This window comes from Populus euphratica, unplaced genomic scaffold (genome assembly GCF_000495115.2).
Source record: "Populus euphratica unplaced genomic scaffold, PopEup_1.0 scaffold211.1, whole genome shotgun sequence".
Classification (NCBI taxonomy): Eukaryota; Viridiplantae; Streptophyta; class Magnoliopsida; order Malpighiales; family Salicaceae; genus Populus; species Populus euphratica.
This window is the reverse complement of record NW_011500020.1, coordinates 151,907-169,890: the sequence shown is the minus strand read 5'-3', so window position 1 is coordinate 169,890 and position 17,984 is coordinate 151,907. Positions and strand designations below refer to the sequence as shown.

General features: G+C 33.0%; 1 protein-coding gene across 3 annotated transcripts; it reads left to right on the top strand.

Annotated features, from left to right (window-relative positions):
- Positions 1 to 239: 239 nt before the first annotated feature.
- Positions 240 to 16,377, top strand: EMB2729 (Alpha amylase family protein). 3 transcript variants are annotated; one of them, XR_845460.1, is made up of 22 exons: positions 240 to 700; positions 784 to 855; positions 968 to 1,032; positions 1,226 to 1,912; positions 2,616 to 2,788; positions 2,884 to 2,973; positions 3,514 to 3,589; positions 4,622 to 4,729; positions 6,722 to 6,812; positions 6,926 to 7,027; positions 7,559 to 7,661; positions 12,627 to 12,764; positions 12,827 to 12,898; positions 13,009 to 13,113; positions 13,335 to 13,412; positions 13,544 to 13,651; positions 13,865 to 13,945; positions 14,317 to 14,421; positions 14,654 to 14,739; positions 14,846 to 14,900; positions 15,729 to 15,817; positions 15,850 to 16,377. XR_845460.1 is itself a non-coding variant. In XM_011049231.1 (21 exons), the coding sequence occupies exons 1-21, from the start codon at positions 348 to 350 to the stop codon at positions 15,759 to 15,761; spliced, it is 2,781 nt and encodes a 926-aa protein (XP_011047533.1). In that variant the 5' UTR covers positions 240 to 347; the 3' UTR covers positions 15,762 to 16,377. The 3 variants fall into 3 exon arrangements, 2 of the variants coding, with proteins under 2 accessions (XP_011047533.1, XP_011047534.1); XM_011049231.1 differs by having other exon boundaries at positions 15,729 to 16,377; XM_011049232.1 differs by having other exon boundaries at positions 4,622 to 4,735; positions 6,728 to 6,812; positions 15,729 to 16,377.
- The last annotated feature ends 1,607 nt before the right edge of the window (positions 16,378 to 17,984 follow it).

The following is a 17,984-nucleotide window of genomic DNA, read 5'->3' as shown; positions in this document are numbered from 1 at the left end:
TTATTATTATTATTATTATTATTATTTATTTATGTTGTTGTGATGTCACTTATTATAATTTTTTATATTTTCTATTAAAATATATTATTATAATCTTAAATTAAGTATGAGTTTTTTACTTATACATATATATATATATATATATATTTTTTGTGGTTAAAAACAAAATTAACATTTTTTTTAAATAAAAAATTAAAAAAAAGTAACAAACTGCCTCCAATTATGCATTAAGGCGGAGTCATGTCTAAAACCTCAAAAGAAAAGCCTGGTGTTCTTATCTAAAACCCCGAAAGCCTCTCGAAGTCTTCTGTGTTTCTGTGTGCTGCGTACAGTTGAGAACGACGAACATGTTGGTGAGTTGTTCAACACTAAACACTTTCTCAGCCTCAATCTCAGTGTCCTCAACCAGATTCTGTCAATGTCAGTCTCTCTATCCTAACAATTTGTTTCTCCAAAACAAACCTCATACCACACTAAATTTCTCCAACAAAGTCCGAATAATAAAATGCGCAGCCTCAGCAAACCAAAAAGAACAGCAACAGCAGGACTTGAATAATAACGGTAGTAAGAAGAAGAAGAAGAAAAAGAAAGGCGATGATGAAACAGAAGAAGACGAAGAGAAAAAAGGGATAAACCCAGTTGGATTTCTCACGAGACTTGGCATTTCTCACAAACAGTTTGCTTACTTTCTCAGGGAAAGGTAAGCACATAATCAATTTTTCTCCTTTGAGAAACCACCAACTGTTTTTTTTTTTTTTACTAAGTGTTCCCTGTTGTTTGCAGGTATAAATCATTGAAGGACCTCAAAGATGAACTTTTCAAACGAAACCTTATGCTGAAGGACATTGCTTATGGGTTTGGCTCCTTTCATTTCACCCGCTTATTCTCTCTCTGTTTTTTTTTTTTTTCCTGAATAAAAAGAGATTAAACCAACTAGGATAAAAAACACTTCACTTTTGTTGTGTAGATTTGAGCTTATGGGTTTGCATCGTCACCCAGAGCATCGGATGGATTTTATGGAATGGGCTCCAGGTTATTAAATTCACACCACATTCTATTCGATTTGATTCATTGCTATTGGTTACCACCACCACCACTTATTGAGTATTCCGTTTCATCGATTTTCTTTTTTTAACTTTCCGGTTAGAAAACTTTGATTTGTTTTCAACTTCTTGTTTGTTTGGATGAAATTGAAAAATAATAAGGGATGGTGAATTGGATACAGGTGCTCGCTACTGTTCATTAATTGGTGACTTTAATGGGTGGTCACCCACGGAAAACTCTGCTAGAGAGGGTCATTTTGGTCATGATGATTATGGCTACTGGTTTATTATTCTCGAAGATAAACTCAAGGATGGAGTACAACCTGATCAACTTTATTTTCAGCAGTATAATTATGTGGATGACTACGATAAAGGTGACAGTGGCGATGCTAGTATTGAAGAAATCTTCAAGAAAGCAAATGATGACTACTGGGAACCTGGAGAAGATACTTTTGTAAATAGACGTTTTGAATTGCCAGCAAAGTTATATGAGCAATTATTTGGCCCTAATGGCCCTCAAACACAAGAAGAACTGGAAGAAATACCTATCCCAGATGCAGAAACTAGATACAATGAATGGAAACAACTACATAAAAATGATCCACCAAGTAATTTACCTCCTTGTACGGTGATTGATGAAGGAAAAGAATATGATATATATAATATCAAGAGTGACCCTGTATGGCTTGAGAAAATTCGTGCTAAGAAGCCTCCTCTGCCATATTGGTTTGAGACACGTAAAGGAAGGCAAGCATGGTTGAAAAAGTACACCCCAGCTATTCCTCATGGAAGCAAATACAGGGTCTATTTTAACACTCCTAGTGGACCACTGGAACGTGTGCCTGCTTGGGCTACTTATGTGCAACCAGGTAAACAAATTCCGCAACTCATTTGTTGCTTTTCTATTATTTTTACTGGGAGCACTGAATCCTGTTTAATTTTGTTAACGAAGCATCGAGGTACTCTTTGGTTGATGGTGATATTATTGTAATGAAAAATAAAAGATGGCTGAATGGAAATTAACTATATTCACACAATGATTCGCCTTCACCCTGCATGTGTATACAGCCCCCAGAATTACAAGCACCACTCTTCGTTCCTGAAAGAAAAAACCACGTACTGAACAAGTCTTAGTGTTAAAGGTGGGGTTTTGTATTTGACCGTAAGGAAAACATGGGACTTGATTTCCATTTATATGGCCCTCTCAATGTATATCTCTGGGCAAGACCTTTCCCTCCTGTCTGCCTTTCATCCTCTCTCATCATGGATGATTAATTTGGGCTCTTAAAGATTGCCTTTCTTTCCTAGTTGTTATAATTGGTTCCCTTGCTCCAGATTAATACTGGGACCCAACCTTCTCGAAATTAGAAATGCATATGAGGTGAACAGCTTCTCTTGGATAGTATTTCACTAGACAACCAGTGTTGTTCTGTTTGCTTGAAATCTTAGTGCCTCGCTCTGTTTCAGGAATATTCCCATTGCCTTCAAAATTTCTACTCTTCTTTAGTTCGATGAATATACTCTGCATATATTAATCATTGGGTTCATCTGAACTTTGTTCATGATTATAAGATACAAACGGGAACGAAGCTTTTGCCATCCATTGGGAACCATCCCCAGAGCATGCTTACAAATGGAAAAACAAACACCCAAAAGTGCCGAAGTCCTTGCGTATATATGAGTGCCATGTTGGTATTAGTGGCTCAGAGCCAAAGATATCTTCTTTCGCTGACTTCACAGAGAAGGTAGCTATTCATGTTTTTCATTCTTGATCTATTTTCATACAGAGTAACATATCGACCCATACTTCTGTTCTTCACTATGATTTTTCTCATGATAGGTCCTTCCTCATGTAAAGGGAGCTGGATATAATGCAATCCAGTTGATTGGAGTTGTTGAACACAAAGATTATTTCACTGTTGGCTATCGGGTGAGTCAAGCACTCTTCCCACACTCTGTATCTTATTTAGAATTGAAAAACCTGGTAAATCTAAGTTTCCCTGAATTGCTGACATCTATAATTTGTACCTTTATGGTGGTAAGCTGAAACGTATATTCTAATAAATTAGCAGGTTTTGGATTTACTAGATGCTGTAAAATTTTAATGTTTTCAATCCCATTTCTTATGAAATTTAGACCCTTGAGAATAATTGCATCTTAATGCTAATTGCTATTGCAGCCTCTTGTTTATTTAATTGTGTTGTATAAATGGAACATCTTACAGACTATATATTCAATGCTAATTGCTATCACAACCTCTTGTTTACTTAATTGTGTTATGTAAATGGAGCATGTTACAGACATAATATATTCAATTTTACTTGAATATCATACAACTAGCCCATTTACTAGCATTCTTAAATTTCTTTCCAAAGTTTATTGGTTTTGTAATCTCAACACATGTTTGGACCCGTGAAGTACTTTTTTTTTCCTTGTTCAATGGTGAGCGATCATCTCTATGGCAATGCAGGTCACCAATTTGTATGCGGTTAGTAGCCGATATGGCACTCCTGATGATTTCAAGCGCTTGGTTGATGAAGCACACGGTTACCATTCCTCATCTGATACTGATTCATTTGATTCATTAACCTTAAGGTTGTGCTTGGTTTGGGGTAAAAAATTGGAGGTTAAGTGTTAAGGGTGTAAGAAAGTGGTTAAAGGGTAAAGTGTTAAGGGTGTAAGAAAGTGGTTAGAGGGTAAAGTGTTTGGTAGATGTGTAAAAATTATATATAATTGTTGGACCCAATAATTTTTAAGTCAATTTAAAAATTAAAATAATAAAAACAATAATAAATAAGGTAAAATGGTGAGACTAATTTGTTGGCTGGGTGTAAAAGAGAGGGAAAATGAAAGCTGAATTTTGGAAAAAAATGTTGCACAAACTTCAAAATCTTTCCCCATTAAAAATTGTCACCCCGCCCCTCATAGGTTAACACTTAACCCCCATTTGGGGGGTAGGTGTTAAGCCCCTTAACTTTTCCCTTCCTAAAAAATATCCCAAACAAGGTTAAAAGGGGTTAAGCAACATTTAACTCCTTTTAACTCAAAACCAAACACAACCTAATAAATTCATTTATGCTTAGCTGGGGCTGAGTGGCTGTAGCTACCTTTTTATAAATTCATTTATGCTTAGCTGGGGCTGGGGCTGAGTGGCTGTAGCTACCTTTTATTGCTTATATAATAACTCTGTTTGCATGGAATTTAATATTGCACCAATTACGTTGAAGGAAAAATAACAAGGCTAAAGGTCTTGTATCATCTTGTATAAATTCATATGATGTGTAGATTCACAACTTGTTTCTAGGCCCTTAACATACAATACAGACGTGATGTATATATGAAATAAATTCTTAATTCACCCTGTATGTGAACAGAAAATAATCCCTAAACAACCAATTATCATCTATTGAATACAAAAGTGTTTAAAATTTTGACTTCCACCTTCAATATTCATCCAGGCATATATTTTCTTGTCTCCTTTTGGCAAAACACTCTCTTAACATACACATTGATCATTTTTATCATTCATTTATTAATTTTCAGCTGAGCCTCTCTTATTGGGCCCTTTTGTTTTACAGGACTGGGACTGTTGGTGTTTTTAGATATTGTGCATTCCTATTCAGCTGCAGATGAGATGGTTGGACTATCACTGTTTGATGGATCAAATGATTGCTATTTTCACACAGGTAAAACTGATCTTATAATGGTGAAAGATGTTTGTCACCTCTTTGTTTTCCTACCAGCTTCTTGATTAGCTTGAAGCGAAATACATCATATTTTCACTTGAAAGAGTATAATTTTTGTTTCTGTGCAAGCTGGCACCTTAGAATGGTTTGTCACGATGACCTGCCCTGCAATGTGCACAATATGTATCTATGCATATAAAGAGGCTGTTAGGCTTAATTGTCTCTGGCACATAAGAAAAAAAATTGAAGATGAGCCTGATTCTTTATCTTAGTTTTATTGGGCTTTAACCGAGCCAGCCTTGTGCTTCTTTCGTGTAGTTGCTGAGGGAGATGGGGAGGTGGCAATGTGATGTCTGGGTGTGAGGTAGTCTCACAGAGGTCTTTTGAGTAAATAATCTCTCATCTAATGGAAATACGAGTTGCACTCTATATATAAGTATTATTATGACCTAAGTGATCATAAGGTAAATCAGCACATAACAGGAACACATATGAAAAGTTAAGCATGTGGACTGACAATAAGTGTTTCAATCTACTCCAGTGACAGAGTTGGTGGTCATTTAAAGGCTTGAGGTTGCATAAAGCATAATTGTTAAGTAGATTTCCATGCCCTGAAATTGTTTGTTGTTTTGCAAGAAATCTAGGAACAAATAATTTCCTTTTCCTAATGTACTAGAAACTCATATGGAGCAATGTGATGAACCTATATATTTAGTGTTCTATCTCTACTTTTTGAATGTTGTGGCATAAAATCAATAAACTGAAAGAAAGGGTACCTACCTATTCTATTATGATGATCAGATTACGGGTAACTTGCCTTTTTTATTAGTTTAAAATAGAAATCCTGATTTATACTAATTAGGGAAGTCAATTTCAATAAACAATCACATGCTTCCTTCTAGATGTTCATTAACATGCATATCTTCATAACAATTCCTTTATCAAAAGCCGAAGGTCCTATATAGCTGAGTTATAGTTTATATACTCAAAATAGCATGGGAAAGAGGTTACACCATGTTGTTTTGTATTAGTTGTATGCCTAATTTTAGTTGCAAACATCAAAGATAATGTAATAATCTCATTCCATACCGCTGATGTGAAATCTTTTTCATGTGCAAATCAAGACTTGTTGTGTATCATGCTTTTTACTTTTTTAATCTTCATCTTTTACCTGTTTTACTTGGATAAACAATGAATGTCCTAAGAGAATGCAATGTTCCTTTATTGAAGATCTTAGTAGTGTTTCTTCTCTCATGTGTGAAGTATTTAAGGGAGTCATATTCACTTATAGGCAATACACCATTTCAATGTCGTGTTAAGATTAACTTCTTTTCTGTTCACACATGTGTTTGTGAAACACTAAAACATTGTAAAAGAATCATCTTAACCTAATAGTTTAATCTATTAGGTAAGGTTTCAAGATATAATTTATATTATACTCTAACATAACCTCTCAAGTGAAAGCCTTTTGAGCACAAACCCATATTATCTTATGTTTAATTTTTATCAAATAATAGGGATGGTGAGATTCGAAATCGTGACCGCCTGGTCATCAAGGTGATAACATATCAAATAACCATCTTAATCCAAAAGCTTATTAGAAAAAATATAAATTATATCTTGGAACCTTACCTAATAACTTGAGCTATTGGGTTAAAATGGTTATTTAACATGGTATCAGAACCTCGATGACTAGGCGATCATGAGCCGAATCTCACCATCCCCATTTATTTGATAAAAATTAAGCATAAGGTAGTGTGAGTCTGTGTAAGTTTCAAGTCTACAGGGTTTCCACTTGAGGGAGAGAGTAACATAAATCATATCTTGAGATCTTATTTAATAGCTTAAGTTTTTGCATTTGAGATGGTTCTTTGACAAACACAAGATGGAGATGGTGCAATGGTCTTGCAAACTTCTCCATGAGCTTGTGTCCATCTCTTACACATACACATTTTCTTTAATTCCATATTTAACTTTCCCCTCTTTGAATAGGTAAAAGAGGACATCACAAATATTGGGGTACTAGAATGTTCAAATATGGTGACCAAGAAGTATTACAGTATCTACTCTCAAATCTGAATTGGTAAATTTGAAGCACAAGAAATCATTTTAAAATTCTGTTTCTTTATAGTATCTCATCATGTACTTTTCCAGTACATAATTCATGGCATTTCTTAAGATGTTTTCTTTGGGCAGGTGGGTTGAGGAGTATCACATAGATGGTTTCCAGTTTCATTCACTCTCATCAATGATGTACACACACAATGGTTTTGCTTCTTTTACTGGCAACCTGGAAGAGTAAGACATCTGTTATGTCAATCTTGATTTCCTAATCTTAATTTTATTTTCTTCCTATATATCTATTAATTGTTTTCATAGCTTCTTGACTTTATAGGTTCATTTAATTTCTCAAACATTGCTTGAGTCCTCTCTATTAATCAAATCTGCCCCTAATTTGCTTTTGTACCCTTTGAATAAATGATTTGTTTTTTTGGTGCTTATCCAAATTATATATGTTGCTTCTAAGACAAGAAAATGACAATCATCCCTAAAATGCATAAAAAATTGACATAGTACAAATGAATTGGAGGCTAATGGCAATAGGAGCCATGGGTTAGTGGTACAAATAGAAAGAGAAACTACTATTAAGGAAAAGGGTCCTATTCCCATTTGTCCAAAGAAAGGTCTCTAGTTTTTCTCAAAATAAGGTTCTGGTAAGTTATCCATGTCACTAGTTTTAATTTCATAGCATCTATTTTTCAAGAATTTTTTTCAATGTGTGCACTAAAGGTTGTGGCGTGTTTTGAAACAAGTTTTGTTTTATTGCAGTTACTGCAATCAACATGTTGACAAGGATGCATTCTTGTATCTCATTTTGGCAAATGAGCTATTGCATACTCTTCATCCTGATATCATAACAATCGCTGAAGATGTAGGTAACTATGGTTTATGTTGTAGTTTACTATAATGGCCTTCCTTGTTTATTTCTTTGGAAGAAACTTCTCAAGCTAATTTACTGCCAGAAAAAGAAAAAAAATTGTGCTTTTGCTGACTTGAGGTCATCTCCTTGAATTTAGTGGTACACCACCCCATGTAAATATAATGCAAGTCTTTGCTATAGTTCTCTAGGTTAGGAAGTTCCTTCTAATCATTGTCGGGGTCTAATTTTGTGGTATAGCTCACTGCAATTTCTTCCATTTACTTTTTTACTTGTTATGGGGGGAGTTAACTCTGTGTTGTTTGTTAATTGATATAAATTTTCATTGTTTGGTAGATATTTCCACTTAAATTTTATTTAGGATTGAACATGTGATGAGGTGACAATTATCTCTATGGGGACTCTATATTTTTGAACTCTTAAAAAGGGCTATCTCTTCTAAGAAGTACCACCGTACATGAAAAGATAGGAGTTTAGGAAGAAAGAGATTAATTGAATCTAAAATGTAGGAAAATAAAGGGAAAAAAACTATAAATAAAGCAATAAAGAGAGAAATAAAACCCCTAATGGGAAAAGATAAATAAAGCTTGATTATCGTTTATAATAGTATTTGATCCTATTTATATTGTTACAGATTCAAATCCTACTTATATAGGTCATCCTAATCCTATACAAATATTGATATTAAATAAAGATGTTTATTAAATTCTAATACTAGCTAAACTCCTATTCTATTAATACACTCGTGAATCTTAAGCTAATCTTTGATTTTTGTTTGGTTATTTTGATGAGAATTCCTGCTCTGAATCGGATTGTATCTTTTAGTTATTTAGTGAATTCAAACTCTATTAGTTGATTGCTTCTTTTTGGTTGTCCGTGATCTCTAATATCATGGTCATTTGCTCATTCAACTCTTTTAGTTGATTGCTTTCTTTACAATTGATTTCAACACTTTTTTCCTGTTTTGTGATAAACAATCATTATTCTCTGTGATTGGTATGTGTATATTTTAGGAGTACACAATGCCCCTATATTATTGTATTTATTAAATGAAGGAATGTTAACCCCATCACACTTATATTGAAGTCAAACAATTAAATCAATGAAGCATGATGTGAACATTGTCCACCTAAAATTAGTCGATCATGTTTTAAAACATATCTGACATGTCAATCGTTTCAACTAATTATTTTAATTTTAAAAACTACATGTGCTCAACATTTAGGTTTCAACTCATGCCTGTTTATCCCATAATCAATTACCTTGCCCAATAATCAATGCCATCTCTATAAAATCTAACCTTTCACTAAATTTACTCATTAAAAAGAAATGAAATTAGAGTTACAATCCTATGTAAAATAATATCTTTAATTCCTTTTCCTCACCACTTTAACCATGTTCCTCGGGCGAGCTAATGTATTAATATACATGTTGATAAAACTAGAGAACATTACAAAGATAGAATCCTTTTTACAAAACAATCTCACAAACCTTAATACATGAAAAAATATAGCTCTTTTACTGCTTAACATTTCTGTATTAATCTTAAGTACATTCAAATCTATCACAAAAATACCATTAAAAGAAATGAGGTGTTACTTTTTTAATGTTGTCACTCCACCTGGAACTTCTACCAAAGAGTTGTAGACCCCTAAACCTTTGTGTGACATTTTGCTAGTTTTTCTTCAACAAGAAGTCAACGATGTACAAAGACATGTGAAAACTCTAGGAGGCTTGTTCACCTTTCTTATTACAGCTACCAACAACAATACCTATTTAAAAATTTTTCTTTTTCTTTCTAAAATTTCATGGTTGCTTTGATCACATTAACCTTAGACATAAACAAATCAACAAAGAAAATAGTCTATTTGGAAACTAAAACCTCTACAATCCATACAAAATAGAAGCTAAATGAAGAACTTCAAGGTTAGCTTTTAGAAATTGATTTTTTAAGCTTTCTAGCTATTGTAACGGACAACTTTGTCCTTTTACACATGATAATTCCATCAATCTGTATTTCATAATCTTTTCGAAGGAAAACAAACTTATTTTAATCTTATTGTAGTAGTCTTCTAACAAAAATATCTTTGATTATAATTAATTAATAAACTTGCTCATTCAATTGGTCATGGTCATACAAACCAAACCCTTGTGAAGAAATAAAAGCTTAAAGTTCTGTCTTGAAAAACAATTCAATTCAGATCAATGATACTTAAACATCAAACAACTTTGATTTATTCTTTTATTTTTCTGTATAAATTTGTTCTATCAATTAATTGATTGTACTTTAAAGAATAACTTAAATTCATGTTTTAATTAGAGAAACACAAAATTTAAGCCAAAGCGAAGCTTAATCAATCAAGCCTAGAGCACAATCAACATACACGTGGAGCTATTTATGGTTTCGATCTCCAAATCAACCTCTCAATCTCTTTAAGAGTACCATCTTTAGTAGGGATAATACTACAAATACATATCATTAACCAATTGATAATGTAGATCCCATCCTGATTTGTTAAGGTTTGTGGTTGTTTGATGATTATGTTTTAACAAAGATCAACTTATGATCAATTTTTACCTTTATAAGAGCAGGTGAGGTCATATCCAATACTTGCTCATTTTGGTGTACTTTTAAGAACCTATTTGGCACTTATGGCAATTTGTTTTCGACCATTTTGTTAGTCTGTGTAACATCCAAAACCTGTTTCTTAGGCATGTGCATCCCCTTTATCAAGGTGTCCATGCATTGGATTCTCCTAAAGCGAGCTTTGGACAACAGTTCTTGTCTCCATCTCCTTTCAAGATCTAAGAGATATTGATGACGGCTGACAAGTTCATCACAACTCATCACTTGGCTTTGGATGATTTTTGTTGTGATTGGTACTTGTGTTAGTTATTTTTAGCAATTTTTTTATGTTTAAATGTTTTGGCTTGTTGCTGAGATATTGCTTACTTAACATTACCCCTCAACTATAAGGAAGAATTATGTGGTGGGAGGACATCTATAGACCTCATTATAAGGTATATCTTGGGTTTGTCAAACCATCCCTTTGACTTTTCCATGGCTTGTTCCTTTTTCCAGTATTTGCATCTGTGACCAACTTTATCCTTTAACATGGTTGATGAGCCTTTGTTGTTTAGAGCTCTCCCTTTACAAGAAGCCCATCAAGCTTGAGGATAACTGCTGCCGTAGTAATTTTGAGAATGGATTATTATTTCCTTTTACCTTTTTATTCAAAAAATAGATGTATCTAGATTCTAGAGCCTTCTGGATTTATTTTCTAAAGACCATACAATTGTTAGTGTCATGTTTCCAAAAGTTGTTATGTCAAAATTGTTTGAATGCCTCTTGATAGGGAATCTCTTTTCTTTAAATAGTCAAGTATTAACATGTTTACACCCTGTAATCGCTCTTGGACCTAATTACAATCTCTCTAAAAAGGTAGTTATGGACACCTAATTTCCTATCAACCTATCTCCTTAAATCAAACTACCTAAATCAATCAGCCTTCCTAAAACAAGATAGTATAGCTAAAATCCCCCTTTAAATTGATGTTGTTGGATAAAGAAGTATCAGTTTGTCAACCATAAATTGATGTCAATGATGAGATAGGGCTTTGATAAACACATCAATCATCTGGGACTCAATGAAAATGTAAAAGCTAGTAATCATATATCTGTTAAGTACTATACGAATAGAATTATAATATATTTCAATGTCTTGGTGTGTTCATGAAAGACTAGATTAACAACAATTTGAATAACATTGGTGTTGAGGAGTAAGAGTAAGTTGAGGAATACCAAGTTCACCTAACATACCCTGAAGCCAAACAATCTCAAAGCATATGAATGGCATAGCACAATATTTAGACTTGGTTGAGGATTTAGAAACTTGATCTTGCTTCTTACCATCATTTACTCTAGTATTTGGCTCTATGCATATTATTATAGGGTTTAAACTTATTTCATTGATAATTTTAATCCATTACATATATTGATATAAGATAGAAAGCTTTATTAAATCCTAATAGTAGCTAAATTCTTCTTCTATTGATACCCAAATGAATCCCAGGCTAATCTATTTTGTTGAGGACTTATGCTCTGAATAGGACTATATCTTCAAATTATTTACGGGCATTCAAAACTTTGTTGGTCAATTGCTTCCTTTTGGTAGATTATAACATCTAGGTCGACTGTATCTTCAATTCTCCTAGTTGATCAAGGACTTCCAGCTAGGTTGATTCTTCTGATTCACGATCGGTTTTAGGTTTCTTTTATTTTGTGCTGAATAATCATTGTTTTCTATGATTAACATTTGTATATTTATTTGAGATGTAAACAATATAACAATATCATTTACATCAATTGTGTTTTGTAGCCATATTTCTGATGGGCAAGATAGAATAGTCGATTAGCATCCTTTGTCTCTCCTGTGTGATCAATTTCTGCATGAATTGATAACCGTTGGAAGAACCCTAAAAAACATTTGATATGATAGTTTTTTGCATTTTCTTCAAATGGCAAAAAATTACCACATGGATTGCAAGATAAATGCTAGCATGGCTATAGAAAAGAAGGAAAAAGAAAAAGATAAAAATCAGAAGAAACCATGTGTTAACTGAACAGACAGATCCTGTTCTCCCAATGATCAAATTTTTTTTGGCAAACCCTAAAGCCCTATGCTCTCTTCACCATTTCTGCTCAAGCATAACTGCTATATGCATAAGCAAAAAGTTTGGATGCAATGAAGTCTACTGAAAGCAGTGAAAACCACTTGATCATGCATACTTTTGTTTGGGCCAGATTCTAATCAATATCCTCGTCTGTGTTTTTATTGCAATTGGTAACTCAATGCCTTTGTGTTATTATCTAGATGACATTTAGCACTAATTAGTTAGCTGAGCTGGTTTTAAATAAAATTATGTGGTTCTAAAAAAGTTTTGTTTGTTTGTCGCTCAGGCAACATTTTATCCTGGACTTTGTGAGCCTACTTCACAAGGAGGGTTGGGATTTGATTATTATGTCAACCTTTCTGCACCAGAGATGTGGTCATCTTTTCTAAAGAATATTCCAGATCATGAATGGAGCATGAGCAAGGTGTGCTGTTGATTTTTCTTTCTCTCAGGTGAACATTTACTAAATTTGCTTCTATGCTGCAGATAGTCAGTGCTTTAATGGGCAACAGACAATATGCTGATAAGATGCTTATATATGCTGAAAATCACAATCAAGTAATCATCCCTTCAATAAATCTTTGTTCTAGCTCAAATGTTTGCATGGGACTTTACCGTATGCATGTTTGAATATTGTTCACATCCTTCTATAATGTTCTGCATGTCAGTGTATCTCTGGAGGGCAGTCATTTGCTGAGATATTGTTTGGTGAAATTGACGAGCACACTCCTGGCTTGACAGAATCTTTGCTTAGAGGATGTTCACTCCACAAAGTAAGTGTTGCCACTAGCCTTCACATATGCAGAGTGTAATCAGCTTCAATTGTTTTAGTGGCACTGTAAATTGAGATTAAGTAAATATCCATTTCTGAATGGCAGTTAAAGAGATATTTCCTTATGTGAACATAGTGAGCATAAATCAACTTCCATTCTCTTTTCCCACCTTTTCATTTCACGAGTGTTTGGTTCAATATATATTATTCATCTTGACGTAGATGATCAGAATGATTACCTTCACAATTGGTGGGCGTGCTTACCTCAATTTCATGGGCAATGAATTTGGGCATCCCAAGGTGAGATTTTGGCTCCAGTCCCTTTTATTTTCATCTTATATATTGGCTAGGTGTACATCTTATATATTGGCTAGGTGTAGCATCTACAATTTGAAGACTTCACTTGTGTTTATGAATTTTCCTTGTCTTAGAGGGTGGAGTTCCCAATGCCAAGCAACAACTTCTCATATTCGCTTGCTCATCGTAGTTGGTATCTTCTGTCAAATGAAGTGCATCACAATTTATTTTCCTTTGATAAGGTATCAGTTTTACCACTCCATATTAATACAGTTTATGCTGTATTGCTTTAAGCTTAGATTTGGAAGATGAAACTTCCACTTGATTTGCACCATACATGTTCTAATATAATATGTGCAGATTTATTTTTGTTCAATTTTATGTTCTTTCTGTTTTGTATTACAAATACATTGACTGTTGTGCTACCAGTTTAATTGACTTTCCCTGTGTTTTAGGACCTTATGAATTTGGATGAAAAAAACAGATTGCTTTCAAGGGGTTTACCACACATTCACCATGTGAATGACACTAGCATGGTACGGGTGTACTTTCTTTCCATACAAACTACTTTGTGCATGTCCACGTGCATTTGAGTGTATCAAAATTTGAAAAATATCGTGCTCCTTTTTTAGAAGCTTGCATTGTTGTAAAATTTCTCAGAATCAGTGTGCAAACATGTATAAAGCACCTTGGGTATGCTAATACTCTAATAACAAAGACATTTGAAACTTCTTGGAACTCAAATTCTAAAATGGGCAAAGTTTGAGACTAAGTTACTAGCCATAGTTGAACAGACCTTTAGTGGTATTAATACAGCTACTCACTTTCTATTAACTTTTGGTAATTTCTGGAGTATGGGAAGTCGTGTAATAGTTTCAGTAATTGGATGATTCACTGCTGTTTACAGGTAATATCATATATAAGAGGACCTCTCCTCTTCGTATTCAACTTTCATCCAACTGAAGCATATGAAAGATATAGTGTAGGTGTGGAAGAAGCTGGAGAGTATCAAGTACGTATGGTCGCTGCCTGTTCTATAATTATATTCACTGTTCAGATATGCTGTTCTCAGTTTTTAGTTGCTTTGAGGATTATATGATCAAAGCATAATACATAATACTTTTTTAGTCCTAGCACTACTAAATATCTTCTAGTTCATTTCTCCTCGCCAAAACATTCCTGGTAGTCTGATTCTACTCTTCAACAAATGTCTTTTTCTTATTTAACTTGTACTGATGTCGCAGATCATACTAAATACTGATGAAAAGAACTATGGAGGCCAGGGACTTGTAGATGCTCAGCAACATCTTCAAAGAACAATCAGCAGAAAGTAATTATTCCCCTTTTGGATCTTTTGCTTGTATAAAAATGTTTTTTCCAAATTTATTTTTCCTTTTCTTTTCTTTTCTAATTGTATGACATCCATATATGCGCAGAGCTGATGGCCTCCAAAATTGCTTAGAACTGCCTCTGCCTAGTAGGACTGCTCAGGTTAGTATTTGCTTTTCATGTTTTTTACTTTTTCACTACTTTGGACGCTTTAACCTATATCAGATGACTCTAGACACCTAATCTACTGCTTTCTTTATTAACAAATAGTGAAGAAAGAGCAAGAACAGAAAGATTGTTTGCAATTTATTACTGTCAAACTAAGTTTTCATTCCTAATCCTCAATATGCATTCATGCCAGGAACCCCAATCTGGTTTACAGTTTGGGATAAACTTCATGAATATTTAAACCATAGATGCAAACCATTACATCCTCATGCCATGGAGTAAGCTTGAATTTGCTTCATCTTTTATGGTCATCAAGTGGCTGCCCCTTGTACAAATTCTTCTGAATTGATGCTACTCTCTGAACTTAAAACCTGGAAATGGCAGCAACTGAATTCTTGACCATACTTTCCTTTCAAATTGAGTGTCATGCATATTGCTTAAACATTGTTTGAGCTGTAATGAATTGTGATGATGGCAATTAGAGTTTATGCAGTTGGTCTTCATCACAGAAGATCCATTTAGCTATTGCCAATGTTTGTTGCTCGTGTGAATGGCACTACTTTTGCATGTTTTAATGGTATTTAGGGTTCCTGTTGCATTTGAAATCAAAGCTGTAGCACCCAGTGCCATTTCTACTCAACATTTTCTAGTTACGAAGATATTCATGGATCCCAATACACTATACTATATGGAAGAAAAAACAAATCCTCATCCACTATGCCACCTAACAAATTGTCCTCTTACGATTGCTTACTTTAACCAGATAACAGTTGATTTTGCAACAATTATTTGTGTGACCAAAAGTTTGTTTCTTTTCTACAGGTTTACAAATTAACTCGCATATTACGAATTTGAGTTGTCTTCTATCATTTTGCTTTCTCCAAGGAACTTGAAGGGTAACAACTCAAAACGCACTGCTCACTTCGACCATGTCATTTCCAAGAGCAGTTTGATGAATTATCGAATGTTCAAACTATGCATGAGATGGGAATAACATATTGCGCTCCATGGTTCATGATAATTTTTTGAGGTACTAGCAGTTGAACGGTTGCTGCTGCATCGAAGGCTTCACTGCATGAGTTTGGACAGTGATCTTATCTTTGGGAGACTGGACCAAGTGAATATTGGTTACGCTGCTTGGAGAGATGGAAAATAGAAGATTTTCTGCATGCCAGCCTCGACAACTTCAGTAACAAATGGAAATACCCCTTCGTTGTCTACATGGTGGAATGTAAAATGGTCGAAATTTGCATGTGAACATGGATACGCTGTTTACCAGTATCAGGGGGAGGGTCCGCAGCAGAATGTAAACTAGGTGGAACTGGACTTCCAAACTAGGTATTATCGTTCACGAGGGAGATTTATGATCGAAACCAGAGCCCCTTTTTAGTAGTATTGTTATTATCAGTGCATTCCACCATTGCCGTGTTGGACTTTCAGTAGATATCCAAAACTCAAAGGCATTTTGGTCTTTCTTTACGTTAGGAGGTGTTGCAAATCTAGTACCTCTAAGGTTTCCTTGTTAATTAAAATTATTATAAGATAAATTTTTACATGTAAAATAAATAACAAACAGGTTTTTATAAATGAAAAATAAATTATATAAGTTTTCTTAAATTAAGGTTTGGAATATAATTAGATTCATTGCAAAAATAGAAACTACTTAGGTTGCATTTGTTTAATTGTAGTTTGTGTTTGCGGTGGAAAAAACAAAATAAGGTATTTGGTAACATTAAATTGTGTTTTTTATTATGGAATTTATTAAAAAATTGAGTTTAAAATGTAATTTTTAAAATGCAGTTTTTATATATTTTTGTAATTGAGTTTTATAAAATTTTGTTTTTGAAAAAATATAAATTTTTTTACTTTAATTTAATAAATTTTTTTATATTTTTAGATTATTTTTATATGCTGATATCAAAAATAATTTTTTAAAAATAAAAAAATAATTTTAATTTATTTTTAAATAAAAAATGCTTTAAAAAACAACTATAATTATACAATTATCAAATATTTTATATATATAGAAACAACTATAATTATACAATTATTAAATATTTTATACATATTTTTTTTTTATATAAATTTCAACTATAATTTTTATCAAAAACCTTTTAATTAGTGACGGTTAAGCAAAAATAAAAATAAAAATAGTTATATATAAATTTCAACTAAATTTTTTATCAAAAACCTTTTAATTAGTGATGGTTAAGCAAAAATAAAAATAAAAATAGTAGATACTTCGTAAAACATCTAGTTTCTAGCTCATTTCCCTCCGTAAATTAATGTTTTTCTTGTTGCCTTCAAACTCCGCATAATAGCAAGCAAATATGACTGATGTTATTTGCCTGAATTTTAGGTAGAATCCCATATCCTTGCAGCCTAGCTTTCACTAGTATGTAGTTTGATGTCCCGTGCTATGTCTGCAGTCCACTAAAATTTATTGAATGGATTTAATTTTGTATTTTGTTAATTCTTTCTTATCATTTCAAATAAGCTTCCTTTATTGAAAACATGATTTATTTTTCTTTATGCATGTACTTTTAAATAAAATTTACAATAATTTGAAGGGGGAGTTTCGATCTAAAAGCAAAAAAAAAAAAAGAGTTTGAAATACCTCTTTTTTGATTTATAATATTAACAAAAACCTAAAAGGTATGGAAAAAACATTGCTTTTACATATACAAAATATTGTGCATTAGACTATTATATTTTCTTTTATTTGTTTAATCCCTTTTATTTGGTCATTGATTTTTTTTAAATTTTATATTTTGACAATGTTGGTGGAGACTTAGAGTTGATAATTTATTTTGATTTGTTTTTTTAGTTATTATTAAGGTTTTATAAAAAAATATTTACCTAGGATTGTACTCAATTTCATGAAATAGAATTCAATTTTATTGTGTTGCAAGAGAATGAAAATGAAGGGATTAAAATAAAATAAAAAAAATATGATAGTCTTTTTTGTTTTTATAAATTGCTTGGTTAACTTTTATCATCTTTTGCTTTGTGTTTTTCTTTTGCCTTCAATCATCAATTTTCTTTTCTTTTTAATTTTATTATTCAATGTTGTGTTGA

Coding starts and splice junctions, on each gene's coding strand:
- EMB2729 (XM_011049231.1), top strand. CDS start 348: ATGTTGGTGAGTTGTTCAACACTAAACACTTTCTCAGCCTCAATCTCA. Junction 1,033..1,225: donor TTTTATGGAATGGGCTCCAG/GTTATTAAATTC, acceptor AATTGGATACAG/GTGCTCGCTACTGTTCATTA. Junction 13,652..13,864: donor ATTTATTTTCCTTTGATAAG/GTATCAGTTTTA, acceptor CCTGTGTTTTAG/GACCTTATGAATTTGGATGA.